The sequence below is a fragment of the Melopsittacus undulatus genome, chromosome 6, assembly GCF_012275295.1.
Source record: "Melopsittacus undulatus isolate bMelUnd1 chromosome 6, bMelUnd1.mat.Z, whole genome shotgun sequence".
NCBI classification, from domain to species: domain Eukaryota; kingdom Metazoa; phylum Chordata; class Aves; order Psittaciformes; family Psittaculidae; genus Melopsittacus; species Melopsittacus undulatus.
In genome coordinates this window covers 58,830,987-58,845,277 of record NC_047532.1, presented here as the reverse complement: position 1 = coordinate 58,845,277, position 14,291 = coordinate 58,830,987, and the positions used below count along the sequence as shown (strand labels likewise).

General features: G+C 56.4%; 1 protein-coding gene across 1 annotated transcript; it reads right to left on the bottom strand.

The window, feature by feature from the left end:
- Positions 1-1,054: 1,054 nt before the first annotated feature.
- On the bottom strand, positions 1,055-9,333 carry AMOTL2 (angiomotin like 2). The gene is made up of 10 exons (XM_005143104.3): positions 9,242-9,333; positions 7,939-8,762; positions 6,274-6,508; positions 5,605-5,749; positions 5,362-5,454; positions 3,896-4,191; positions 3,506-3,798; positions 3,165-3,379; positions 2,856-3,008; positions 1,055-2,155 (listed from the first exon to the last, which is right to left on the bottom strand). The coding sequence occupies exons 2-10, from the start codon at positions 8,670-8,672 to the stop codon at positions 2,097-2,099; spliced, it is 2,223 nt and encodes a 740-aa protein (XP_005143161.1). The 5' UTR covers positions 8,673-8,762; positions 9,242-9,333; the 3' UTR covers positions 1,055-2,096.
- Between the last annotated feature and the right edge of the window lie 4,958 nt (positions 9,334-14,291).

Sequence of the window (14,291 nt, the reverse complement as noted above, 5' to 3'; positions counted from 1 at the left end):
GACATATGCTGTGCATGGAGCTGGGGGGCAGCTTGTCTCCCTGCTAGCAAAATCCAGAGGAAACCATGGGTGGAAGGAGGAACTGGGCTCCACACTTCCCATTCCTCTGAGTCTCTCTAAGGATGGAGACCTGCCCCACAGCCAGAGGAAACACCAAGTTTCCAGGCACAGCTCTTCCAGGTTCCTGGAACTGTAGAGCCAAGCTGGTGTTCACCATCATGGTCCCACCAAGACCAGTGATCCTCAACAGTCCTTAGCCACCCTCCAGGAAGGAGTTGGCAGCAAAGCTGGCTCTTTACACTGTTGTTCTGCATTAATCCAAGCTAAAGCCCATTACAGTCTTACACAAGATCTCCTGGTCCTCAGGACAGCAGGATAAAAAAAGAAATGACCTGCCAGTAAATGCCAAGTGATGTCCAAAAGGAAAAGCCCCAGTCTGGCTGGTGATGGCTCCAGCTGGGCTGCCAGCACCAGAGCAGCCAAAGCAGAGTCCCCAGGGATGCTCGCTGGGAAGCATCAATGCAACGCCTACTAAAACCAAAGTCAAACGACAGCAGCAAACAAAAAGCTCGGAGGGGAAAGGCTGGGGAGCAGCATGATGTGGAAGTTGTAAGGCCCAAACACTAGAATTTCTGGTCTTCCACAAGAGCAAAGAGCCAGGCAGAGTGGGAAGGACTTGGAGGTGGCTGACAAAAGCCAGGGGAGAGCTTGGAGACCAGGTCCAGCTGTGGCTGAAGATGTGGCCATCAAGGAAGCTTAGGAGGACCAAAGTTTCAGCCAGTTCACCCATCCTAGGCCCCTTCCACGGGCTCTGTCTTGCCCCATTACATGGGGGGAAAATAAGAGCACCCATGGGTCAATATTTGTTTTTTTTATTAAAATACTGTTATACCAAGTGGAATGCTACAGCAATCTCGGTATAGGGCAGCACATCGAAACAGCCAGGTTTACGTTTAAATACTCAAGATAACTTAAAACGCACAAACAAGAACTCATCGTCTTTGGCAGGAAAAACAAAAGTTCACAGCACAAAAACAAACAATACTTACAAAGAAACACCAATATTAATATAAAATATATTAACTTGTGGGGAGGTTTTTTCCTCTTTCATAACTTTTGTTCATTTGTTTTCCACTTTGTAAACAACGCATGAGAACCGAACACGTTTGATACATGTCTGGGAGATAATAAAAAATGCAGTTGTCCAGCAAATGCACACACATAGTGGAAGAAAGAAAGAGAAAGACGGAGAGAAAGAACATATATATATATAGATGAAGGGCAAGACGGGAGGTATCTGAGCTCAGAGGAGAGAAGGAAGCATCAGCAATGGCTACAGGCAGAAGCCAGCTGCCAATAGCCAGCGGATGATGCCATAATAGGGCCAATGCCATCAGCCATCCTCAGCTCCCTCTGAGCGTTCCACCTCCAGTTTCCAGGGGATTTCTCCTCCACATTTCATTCCCTCCATCATCATTTTCTCTTTTGCTCTGGCACCACCCAATCCCAAACCCCTCACTGGCCCACAATAACAACCCAGAGGCAGGACGCAAGGTGATGGCTGCAGGTGGTGGAGGCTGGGGCTCCTGGCTTTTGGCTTGGCCACAGTCTGGGCAGTTGATGGGACCCCAGAGGATCCCTCCTGGCTCTGGCCTTGAGCAAAGACATGAGCTTATGGATACAGTTTGGGTGAACAGAGAGGGATTTTCCAGTTGGAGGCCAAGCACTTGGGTGGATGTGAATTGCCAAGACCCAGAGGTGGGATGGGGATGGAGCTGGGATGGAAACAGAGCTGAGGGAGGATATGAAAAGAAGCCCCCTGCTTCAGGCTGGAACAACAAATAGGTTGCTCCTGTTGTCCAAAACCCCGGTGTGTTCACGAGCCCCCTCAGCCACTGCAGGGTCCTTGGGCTCCAGCACGCCCTGCGCAGCTGGAGACCCCTGTGGGTGCTGAGTGGGGACCATGGCCCATGTGCTGAGACCAGGCACAGGGACACCACTGAGCTCCAGGCTCGGTCCTCCCTCCTGCAGGCTCTGCCACCCCGATGCAGTACAGGCAGGGGGGAGAGGGGCCAGTGTGCAGTCCATGGATGGCCTTAAATCAGGATCTCCACCATGTCAGACAGGTCAGGGGCTCTGACATCAGCCAAGCTCTCTGCAAAGAAAGAAGGTGAGAACTGGAAGAGAGGCAAAGAGCATTAGTGCCCACCCCACCAAAGGGCTGGCAACAAGTGTACTGCAGGTTCAGCCTCCCTGCAAGGGGTTCAAGGGAAAGCTACTGCATCATGAAAATAAAACAGCAACAGGCTGAGAGACCTGGGCTGGTTCAGCCTGGAGAACAGAAGGCTCTGGGGAGACCTTAGAGCAGCTCCCAGTGCATAAAGGAGTGAACAAGAAATCTGGAGAGGGTCTTTTGACAAGGGCAGGTAGTGACAGAACAAGGGGAAATGGCTTTAACCTGACAGAGGGGAGGTTGAGATGAGATTTTACACAGAAATTCTTCCCTGTGAGGGTGCTGAGGCACTGGCACAGGGTGCCCAGAGAAGCTGTGGCTGCTCCATCTCTGGCAGTGTTCAAGGCCAGGTTGGACACAGGGGCTTGGAGCAACCTGGTCTAGTGGAAAGTGTCCCTGCCTGTGGCAGGGGGTTGGAACTGGCTGAACTTAAAGGTTCCTTCCAACCCAAACCAGTCTGGGATTCTATAAGCAACTGCATGGATTCAAACCCACCAGACTAAACTGGGTCCTTTAAAATGCCTTAAAAGGAAAATCCCTGATTCTTGTGCAGAGCCCATCTCCTGATGCTAAGCCCACATGCACCCTTGACTCTCCTCCACACCATCCCTGGGGCACTCACCCATCAGAGCAGCTGGGCGCTCGGTGCCCTCGCCCTGGCTGCTGCTCTCAGCCACCCCATCCGTCTGTGTGCTGCCATCCTTGCTGCCGTGCTTTGAGTGGGACGGCAGCGGCAGGGCAGCAGGCGCTGCTGCTCCTTCGCTGGTGGCTTTGCCTGCCGGAGGAGACACCAATAAGGATTGTGAGCTCCTACAGCTCAATGAAAAAGCCCCCACTCCCCAAGCTCTCTACTTCCAAGTGTGCAGGGGAAATTGCAGGCAATTCCATGCTGCTGAGTGATGGCAGGGAGCAGGGATGTGTCTCCATTTACCTGTGCTGCTGCTGTGAGAGCTGCTTTCAGCCAGCCGGTCACTCTGGCCAGCCCCTGGCCAGCTTGGGGCCGCTGAGGCAGCAAAGATGGAGGGCACAGATTTCGCTGGTCGCAGGGAGCCCTGGAGAGCTTTGCTGGGGTCTCTCCGCGAGCGCTGCTGCAGGACCTTGATGACAGCATCCTTCTCTAGGATTTGGGCATGAAGGGCTTTTAACCTGGAGAGGAAAAGAGGCACAATTTGGGTGAGGAGGTGGAAGGAAAAGAGAAGAATGCAGGCACTGCCCAACCGGACCACAGCACAAGCTTGTTGGAGGAAAATACCTCCAGCAAGGTGGGACTACCTGTTCTCCATCTCCTGGTGCTTGTGGCTGGCCAGGAGGAGGTCCTCATTGAAGCTGCTGTTGGGGGAGTGCCGCGGGGACTGGCTGATGAGGGTGGTGTCCCTCTGGGCGGCTGCAGTGGCCGCAGCATCCATGGCAAACTGCCGCATGGTGCACTCCTCCAGGTATTTCTGCTCCCATTTGGTCATGTCTGCCTCCAGGGCCAGGATCTTCTCCTCCTTCTCCCTCAGCTGCTCCGAGAGTGTGTGGGCACTCAGCTCTGGCGTCCCTGCACCCGCAGCACCTGCCTGCCTCTGCAGCAAAGAAAGGACAGTCAAAACCCAGCAGAGGATGGGGAGGTGCTGGGGGATGCAGCACACGCCACAGGTTGCCAGCAGCACCGGCACCCACCTGCTGAGCCCGCAGCATCTTCAGCTCCTGCTCCAGGCGGGTGCGGAGCCGCAGCTCCAGTTGCTCCCGCTTCTCACAGGCGGCCTGGAGCTGTCCCAGGGCTGCCTGCAGCCGCTCCACCTTCTCCACGTAGGCACGTTTCTTCCGCAGCTCAGCCTCTGCCTTGGCTGCCCGTGCCTGGGCACTGCCCAGCGCCTGCTCCAGCAGCTCTGCCCTCCGACGCTGGTCCTCGTTGGCACTGCGCAGCAGGGATACCTCCCGCTCCAGCTTCTCCTTCTCCTGCTGATGCTCATAGCCTGTAAGAGAACACCCAAGTGTCAGGGAAGGAGGATTAACCACCCTCAAACTGGAGCTCTTTGCTCCATAAAACCTGGCTGTGCCATCCCTCCCACAGCACACAACATATATGGGGATCAGAGGGACCCAAGCCACAGGGGTAGACAGTCTCCATTCCATAGAAATCATAGAATCACAGACTGGTTTGGGTTAGAAGGGATTAAAGTTCATCCAGTTCCAACCTCTGCCACAGGCAGGGACACCTTCCACTGGACCAGGTTGCTCCAAGCCCTGTCCAACCTGTCCTTGAGCACTGCCAGGGACGGGGCAGCCACAGCTTCTCTGGGCACCCTGTGCCAGAGCCTCAGCACCCTCACAGAGAAGAGCTTCTTCCTAATGTCTCATCTCAGTCTCCCCTCTGTCACTTTAAAGCCATTCCCCCCTGTCCTGTCCCTACAAGCCCTTGTTGAAAGCCCCTCTCCAGGTTTGTTGTAGCTCCTTCAGGCACTGGGAGCTGCTCTAAGGTCTCCCAAAGCCTTCTCTTTTACAGGCTGACAAGCCCCAGAACTGGACGCAGGACTGCAGGAGGGGTCTCACCAGAGCAGAGCAGAGGAGAGAATCCCCTCCATCAACCTTCTGGTCATGCTGCTGGGGATGCAGCCCAGGACACAGTTGGTTTCTAGACTGCAAGTGAACACTGAAGCTGGGTCATGGGGAGCTTCTCTTCTCTCAACACCCTCAGCTCAAATTTTGCCTCATGAAGGATAAAAGCTGCCCAGAGTGAATGCAGCCACCTTAAAGAAGGGAATGCAATTCCTCCCCCATAACACTAACACCATGTTTCTGTGCTAAAATAATGGATTTAGGTATATTTTCCCAAAAATAAGGCCATAGCTGCAGCATGGAGGAGGGAGGAGTGAGAAAACGGCCAGGCTGCAGGATGGGAGTGCTGGCTTGGTGCTGGAAGAGCCAGCACAGCAGCAGGAATGCAGGGAATGTGGGTCACGCTGCCAGCCGGCCGGCTGGGATTAATGGCTCAGTTCAGGCCAAGAGCTGCTCTATCCTCCCCAGGGAAGGGTGAGAGCTGCTGCCCAACACCCGTCTTCTCCTCCAGCCAAAAAGGAGCCCCTCCATTGTGCTCACGGATGTCACGGGAAGACAGACAAGGACGGGCATCCCATGGGACTTACTTTGTGCCAGAAGCTTTGCCATGCTGCCCTGGTTGCTGTCATGGCTTTCCTGGGTCTTGCTGGCCAGCTGCTTATTTGCCGACTCCAACCGCTCTAGTCCAAAGGAAATTAAACCCAATTCAGATTTAAATACAAGAGTTTGGACAGAGGAAGTGGGAGAAGCCTGGAAACACTCGGGGGGGGGGGGGGGAAGGCTAGGGGCAGAGAACACTCACAGGGATGGGGACACAGAGGATCCCTCACCTTTCAGATCCCGGTTGAAGTCCTGGAGCCGCCGCATCTCACCATCTCTCTTGTTCCTCATGGCTTTCTCCAAGGCTTCCCGCTTGGAAGAGGCCTTGACGAGGTTTTCATAATCCTCTGAGATGCGTTGGATCTCACTCTCCAGCTGGGGCAGAGGAATGGACAGGCCAGGGTTAGATACGCGTGGAATGAGGAAAGGAAAGGGAGATGCTGGCCAAAGCTCACCCTGGTCACTCAGCCTAAACCAAGCACACCCATGGGACCCCCACTTGGCCTGGCCCCCAGCACATATTTTGAGGGAAAAACTGGTATTTTCTGCCTTTTCTCCTTGCAAAGGAGTCCCTTCCACAGGTTTTGGCTCTGCTGTAGCGCAGCCGGCAGGGAACAGCCGCCCCTTGTGCACAACCACACAAAGGACTTTCTGTGGTGGCCAGGGATGGGGGGGACATGCAGAGGGAGTGGGTCACTGGAGAATGGGCTCCTTCTCCCCAGTCCCGGCTGCCATGCTGCTGAAACACAGCTGCTCAGGGAGAAACGAGCCACCAGAAGGGAGGAGAAGAAGGGATTAAAACACTAAAGGGAGTGAATTTTCACAGCAGCTGGTTGAGCATCCCCCCATCTAAGGCAGAGAGCTGGGGAGGCGAAGGGAATGATGTTGTGGCTGCTCACCTTCTGGATGCGGCTCGCCTTCTCGGAGCAGCTCTCCAGCTCCCGACGCAACTTCTCATTGTCCCGCTGGAGCCTCTCGTTGTCCCGGAGGACCGCATCTACTCGGGCCAGGCGGTTGCTGGTTGAGACCGCCTGGGCATTCACTAGTGCCTCCACACCAGCAGCACCCAGTGTGCCTGGGCACAGAGTGCCTGGCAGCGGCAGGAAAGCGGTGGGGACATGGGTGGACAGCACCCTGCAGAGGGGGAGAAGGATACTCAGTGGGATTTGGCAAGAGTGGGAGAGCTGACCACATTCCCAGGGTCCCACTGATTGCTCCAAACCCAAACAGATGCTGATGACTCCAGCTCCCGCAAAAGAGGAGGGAGGCTCTGTATCCTGCTTTTTAGTTGTTGGAAGCATTTGCTTTCTAACTCAAGCACAGGAAATAAACCCCATCTTTCAGGGATGCCTTGACCTGCCAACTCCTGGCTGGTGGGTCAGGATGGGCTCCCAGCCCCCCAGGCCTACCCTATTGCTGGGGATGCTGCAGATGAACAAGAACTCAACAAAGGATGCACCTTGGAATCCAGCAGCACTGCTCCTTTCCTCTGTTTTCTAGGCAAAGCAAGGGCTCCTGGCATGGCTCCTCAACACCAAACTATGAACACATTCTCTATATTCAGAGGAGCAGGGCCAGCCTGGCTGCCCCTTGTATGACCACTCCGAGTTCCTCAACATCCCGTGGCCGCCTTGAATACCCCAAGCAAAGCGGCTGAGCATGGTGTGGCCCCGCTCTGCTCGGGCTACCCGCCAAGGGCCTGCATTCCTGCAGGATGATATAGGAGCGAGAAAGAATAAATACATCTTCCTCACAGCTACCCTTCCCCTCTTTGTTCCCTGGAAGGAGAAGGTTTTCCTGCTGGAGATGCTGTTGCTCTCTGCCTGGATAGGCCAGCGGGCTGGCAGCAGTGTGCATCCTCCCATCAAGCCTCCAATTCCCTTCTTCCCATAGTTTTTCACACTGAAAAAAGTTGCTTCCAGCCCTCCTGGACCTCTCCCCCTCCCCTCCCACCCCTCAGACCTTTCCATGACCCTCTTGCAGACAACTTGAGGCTTTGCTGGAGGTGTCAAGCTGCCCAAGTGAAGGGGGAGAGCTGCCCAGCACTGCTCATAACCTCCATAAACCACCCAGCACTAGCCCAGGCTTAGCTCAGCAGCAGTCCCATGGCAGCGGCAGCAAACCAGTGATATGTGGACATCCCCATCTCAGGGCCACAGGATAGGTTTCCATGGAATAGGGAGAGCATTTGCCTTCCACCCCGCCCCATGCCTGTTCCACATTTAGCCATTTCCTGAGCTGATTCCAGCTCCTAAATTAACCCCAAATTCCTCCCAGTGCATGGGGAGGGGGCTGGGTCTGCATAGGCAGTAGGATTTTCATCACCAGTTGGAAAAACCCAACTGTGCTGGGGGAAACTGGGGAGGGGAATGGTTCCTGCAGACCCCATAGGCTGAGCCAGATCTGATCCCACAAGGACAAGAGGTTTGGCAATGGCTGCCCCAGGATCCCCACTGCTCTCTGCATTCCATATCTCCTAAGCATCCATCCCTGCTCCTGGGACACCACAGCTGAGAGGCACCCAGTGGGGACCCCAAAAGCAGGGCCTGGGAGCTGCAGGTTACCTGATTTCGGGATGCTGAAATCCAGGACCTTCCTGGGAGCAGGGTCGGCGTTCAGCCAAGTAAGTGTCCTGGGAAGGGATGATGTAGGGATACTCTGGAGGGGGTCCCCTTGGCTCTGGCCCCTCAGGGTGCTGCCCTTGCAGGGCAGCCAGCTGGTGGTGACGGGAGAGCTGGGGATAGCTGTGTGAGGCGCTGATGGGGCTCTGTGTGTTGGCCCCGCTCCTCTCCAGCGACAGCCGCATCAGCCGCTCACTCAGTGACCGCACATGGCCATGCTTCAGGTCCTTCAGCCCCTCATCGGGGCGTCCGGTGCTGCTGCTCTCAGCTCCACGTGGGCTGTTTTCACCCCGAATCCCTGTGCTGGCCCCTCCATGCTGCTGCCCACCCCGCTGAGAGGCATAGTACTGGGAATGTGCCTTGGCCTCCTCATAGGTCGGAAGCTCCTCGCCCTTGTGCTGGGGCTGGGAGAGCCGATAGACACTATTCTCCAAGTAGATGTGGTCGGAGTGATGCTCCTGGCCCTGGGGCTCCTGCCGCGTGGACTGCTGCACCATTTGGCTCTCCTCGGCGCTGAGGCTCTCTAGGGAGGAGCGCGGGCTGCCGGTGCCACCGCCGCGCAGGGCCTGCTGCTGGATGGCCAGCAGAGTGCGGTTCTCCGTGAGGTTCCCATAGCGCAGCTGCTCCTGGATCAGGCGGTGCAGGACCGTCCCGTTCGAGTCCTCTGCCGTCCTCATCTCCGCCCGCGCCGTCGGCAAAGCCACGTTTCCCACCCGACAAGGGTGTCCCCGGGGGTCCTTTAGCAGCCACCAGCCACACCGAGACACCTGCATGGAGGAAAGAGGGGATAATGGATAAAGAACCAGCATGGGCAGGATGCAGTGCTGATCAACAGGGTTTTGTTTTCCAGGAATCCCGCTTAGCACACTGGGAGCCTGGCTGGGACTTGCCGGACGGGCAGGACGCTGTGATGGTGGAGGGAGCTCAACCCACTGCGATGGCTGAGCACTAGCACTCTCATCGCACCCATGACCGGGGCTGACGCCAGGGGTCGGGGCTTTGTACGGGCTGCGAGTCTGTGCTGGCTCCCCACGGACCCGGTACCTCCCGCAGGGACCGGGGCTGCCTCCGGGCCCAGGGAACGGGGGACAAGGCGGCCCCGGGGGAGCGGGCACGTAGCCATGGGGCGGCTCGCAACAACCACCAACCGCAAACCCCCCGCCCCGCGCCCAGGGAGAGCCGAGCCGGCCCCCACGGAGGTCTCGGTCCCCAGCGCCGCTGGGAGCCCCTCCGGGGCGGCACTTACCGGGGCATGGCGGAGCGGGGCGGTGGCGGTGCTGCCCAGGGAGCGCGGCGACGGGACTAAGCGTCCCGCCGGCAGCGGGGGCCGGCCCGAGCGCTGCTATGCCCGGAATGCAGGGACGGACCCGCCCCGCTCCGCACTGCCCCTCCCCGTCACGCCGGGGCTGCTGCCGGCAGGGGGGGCATGGACACGGGCACGAACGGGGACACGGAGGTCGTGCCCGGGGTGTGCAAGGGCCCACGGGGTGCCACAGGCGCTTGCAGGTGTGCAGGGGGCCTGGGGCAGATCATAGACTGACAGACTGGTTTGGGTTGGAAGGGACCTTAAAGCTCATCCAGTTCCAACCCCTTGTCACAGGCAGGGACACCTCACACTAGAACAGGGTGCCCCAAGCCCCTGTGTCCAACCTGGCCTTGAGTACTGCCAGGGATGGGGCAGCCACAGCTTCTCTGGGCACCCTGTGCCAGCACCTCAGCACCCTCACAGTAAAGACCTTCTTCCTAATGTCTCATTTCAACCTCCCCTCTGCCAGCTTAAAGACATTCCCCTTGTTCTGTCACTACCTGCCTTTGTCCAAAGCCCCTCTCCAGGTTTCTTTTAGCCCCTTTAGTCACTAGAACCTGCTCTAAGTTCTCTTCTCCAGGCTGAACCAGTCCAGCTCTCTCAGCCTGTCTCCAGGGCAGAGCTGCTCCAGCCCTCACAGCATCTCTGTGGCCTCCTCTGGACTCGCTTCAACAGCTCCATGTCCCTCTTGTGTTGTTGCCCCCAGAGCTGGATGTAGGACCGCAGGGGGGTCTCAGTAGAGCACAGTAGAGGGGGAGAATCCCTTCCCTCGACCTGCTGCTCATGCTGCTGGGGACGCAGCACAGGACACGGGTGGTTTCTGGGCTGAAAGCATACACAGTGCAGAAGTGGGCTGGGATCTGGTGCATGCTACATGCACGCAGGAGGTTTGCAGCTGCTGGTATGGGGGGTTCAGCAGCTCTGCCTGCCAGCTGTCCCAGAGCATAAATCTTCCCATTTAATCGCAGCTCAAAGTGTCACAGCATTGTCTGCAGGACCAACCTGGCCCCACAAAAATCTGCCGGCCCCATCTGCTCTGCCCTCATGCCTTGTCTCCTCATGCCCCCCCTCCTCACATCCCCTGCAGGGGGGATGTCAGCTTGCTGCAGGCGCAGCCATCCCAGCCCATCTAGTACTGGGTTCAGAGCCTTTGGGCATCCCCTGCCCCTCTGCCAGCCTCAGTTTCCCTATTCCATCAGATGCCATTTGCAGCGCGGCCACAGGATCACAGCAGAGCTTGTCCACCCACTGTGCTGGTGGACAAGGAGGAAGCCATCAGGGACCAAATCCCTTTTCCCCCTTTCAGCACCAAGGAGCTCATCTTTGGGGAGACCCCGAGAGCCCCCAACCCCGAAGCAGAGAAACACAAGCCTCATTTCGGCCCCCAGTGCCCAAGGCTGCTGGTGCAGAGCCTAAACCTGTGGCTGCCTGCGAGGCCCCAAGGCAGCAGATGGCTGGAGGGGAGGTGGTGGTGGCCGAGAGGCAGGTGCAGGGAAAATTGCTAATTAGCTCCGGGACATTAAGCTCCCATTCTTTTGCAAGGAAACTCACAGCTCCTTATCAGCACAGACCCAGAAGACAGGTCCGGGGGGGAGGAGGGGAGCGGGCACATGCGGTGATCTTCAGCCTCGTCTCCTTGCTTTGCTGCTTCTGCTGCTGGATACAGCTTCATTCCACTGTGGGATCACCCCCAGGCTACCCCAAGCTCCCCAGAAGCCATGGGATGTGGTAGCAGACAAAGGGCAGCTCTCTCCCTCTGTGTTTCCTTCCAAAGATTGGGAAAAAAGAAAATGAAAATCCCCAACGTGTAGCAGGTAACACACAGAGAGGCGGGGGAGGGGGGGGGGGGGGGGGGGGGCGGTGCAGACATGGTGCAGGGGAAGAGCTTCAGAGCTTGAAGGAAAAGGTGCTCCACGTTACAGACCCAGAGACGAAGGACGCAGCCATGGAGTGGTCAATCTGGATTCAGGATTGACAAAGCCTAAGAGCATCCCCACCCAGGCAGGTCCTGAGCCTGTTCTTAGTGCAAGGGAGCTCATCAAACAACAAAAAAGAAACAAGTTTTTCAGCCCAGTTTCACTAGTGACATGCAAATCCACCCGGCTGGAGTTTTGGAGTCTGCACTCTGAAATCTGCACTGGCCCTGTGGGTGTGGGGGAGACCTCAAAACCCCAGTGAGGGTCTACCCCTTTGCAGGGCAGAGAGGAGGGCACAGCTCTTGTCCCTGTGTCCCCAAGCACACGCTGAGTCTGGAAACACCAACCCATGCCCAGCAGCGGGCGCATGCGAATGGACGGATGGATGGACTGACAGATGTACCACCCCAAGAAATAAATCCCAGCAGCAGCCCAGCCCCTGGCTGTGTCTGTGCCCTGATCTTTCACAGGGGAGCCAGCCCAGCTCCCCCAGCTCATCCACCGGCCTATCTGTGCCTGTGTCGTCCTGCTTCCGTTCCTATCTTAATACTGCTTTATTTTTGGCAGCAGGAAACCCCTCCTGGGCTGATAACACTCCCTTGGAAAGTGATCTGAAGAGTTTCCTCTTTTTCTTTCTAATGCTGAAGGTAAGAAAAGCCTGGACCTCTTAATTTTCCTCCCAGAAGAAGTGAAATAGCAGCTGGCACCCCCATGGTGGTGCTGGACCCACAGGCAGCAGTGGTGACCCTTTGCTCAGGTGGGAGTGTATGGGGGAAAAGCCCAGCCAAGGCTGTGCGGTGGGACAAGGACTTGGCTTGGGCTGGATCCTTGGGAGCAGCGGGGAGCGCAGGTGCCAGTGTCCCAGGCTCCCCGGGTGACACACAGCTCCGCAATGTAAATCACTCCCACTGACCTCACCACAGAGCCTTATCAGTGAGGCGTTGGAGTGTGAGGAATGAGCCAAGAGAATATTCACAGCATGAGATCACCTCGGCTGTCGTCCTCAGGAGCTTGCAAGATGCCTGGGCTGTGCTGAGCCTGGATAACCAGGGAGCTGGAGGCAGCTGGAGATGCCTGTAATGGACAGGAGGTTGCAGTGCATCTCCCGGGATGATGGTTATGGTGGTGAAGGTGCCCCACTGCTGAGTTCTCCAGCCACTCCATGGTGATTTGCCCTCTAAAGCTCCCTCCAGCTACCCGCTTCTCTCCCAGGCTCCCAATTCCAAGTGCAACTAGGTGGAAAGGAGAGCTGGAGATCAATGAATCACACAAATACCTTTCCTGTACTGCTTAAAGGAGCAGGGTGCACAGTGGGAGGATGCTGCATCCCCATGAGCAGGGAACAAAAACAATTCCTGGTCACTTCCTCTCCACCAAGTATTCCAGCCACACACTCCAGTCCTGGAGACACCCCATGAGGTGCCAGGCCTGATCTTCCCTGTCCTGGGTACCTTCCTCTTCTCCTGGGGCAGGGCAGGACTGCCTATCCCAGATGGGATGTCCCAAAACTGGCACCTTGGTAATCCAGGGGACGTCCCCGCTCTCCAGCAAGGGATTTTTGCTGCAGTTGTCCATAAATCAGATACACAGGGAGATGATGCCATGGGTGCATTCACAAAGCTCTTTCTCAGGAATCTGAGGAGAGGAACCCCCGGGGTGCTGCTCATACATGGGATATCATGGATTCATGAATGTAACACCATCAGTGTGTGCACTTATATCTTCTGCAGTGCCTCAGCTTCACCCTCCTGGCTGTCCCCACTGCTGTCTCCAGCTCCAGCAGCCACTCAGCAGCACCAAACCCAATTCCTTGTGGCAGAGACAGCCCTGAGACTTGCCCAGTCTTTGAGAAGCTGTCACCATGGAGCTGGGCATGGAGGCAGTGAGGCTGGATGCCTCTGTGTGCTGAACAGGCAGCACGGACAAACCGTACTGTAAGGGGAAGGTAGGAAATATGAGGAACAATGTGCATACTTGTAACAAAGCCTTGTCACCATCAGAAAGTGGCCAGGACCCTCCTTGTCCTCCTCCTCTTCTGTGCATTTTAACCTCCCTGAGTCATTTCCATTCCTGGATATTAAATTATCCTTTATTTACCTGTTTCCTGAAAGGGGCTTGTTCCTGACCTGCTGGTGGTGGGGCTTTGATTTCAGTTGCTGGTATCTGCCAAGGAGATGCCAGTGAGAGCAAAGGTTGAGCACTGGCTGCTGAAGCCCACCAGGAGTCACCAGCCCAGGAAACACAGATCTGCATTTCCATAGCAAAGCCTTTCACTGTAGTTTAACCACTTTGTTCTCACATTTGAGGCATTTTCACTTTCTTGAGGAATGCAAATCCTTGGGTGTAGTTTCCTGCCCATGGGAATGCATGTAAGAATGCATTACAGCTTACTGCTGTAAGCCTCTGAGGCTTCAGCATCACATGCAGAGGGGGCAGCTCCATCCCCTGCCCCAGCACTGAGTGGGAGGTGGGGTGACACAGTGCCAGCCGGGAAAGTGTGATGGGCAGCATCCCCTCACTGGCCATGCTTACACACTTGTCTCTGCTCTAAACACCACCAGGTTGACCTTGTCTCCTTGTTCTTATTCCCTCCCCATAGCCAAGCAGCACCCTAATTTGGAGCCACCACTTGCAAAATGAGAGGGGTGGCACCCAGAGGGGCAGAAGGACACCAGCCACCCTGCTCCCCATTGCTTCAGGGACTGCTTGGATATCAAAAGGAGGAGACAGATAGGAGTGCTTCTCAACAGAAAGAAATGTCAAGGGAGAGGCACTGGGATGAGGTATACAGCAGAGAAGAGAGGGTGAGTGATGACCCAGAGGTCAGTTCTTGGCATGCATCACACCAAGGAGGGGAAGAAGGTCAGTGGCATTTCTGTCACCTTGTGGTCCTCCAGGATAGTGGCTGTCCCTTGGGAAGAGGCCTCCAAGCATCCCTGGGGGGGGAGAGGGAACCCATGCACTCATAGACATGGACCTCTGAAAAATACACATTTTCTACAGACCATGGTAAAAAGGGTGATAAGGAGATGATTCCAGTATCGATTCCTGGGGGACCCACTTGTGACAGGCTG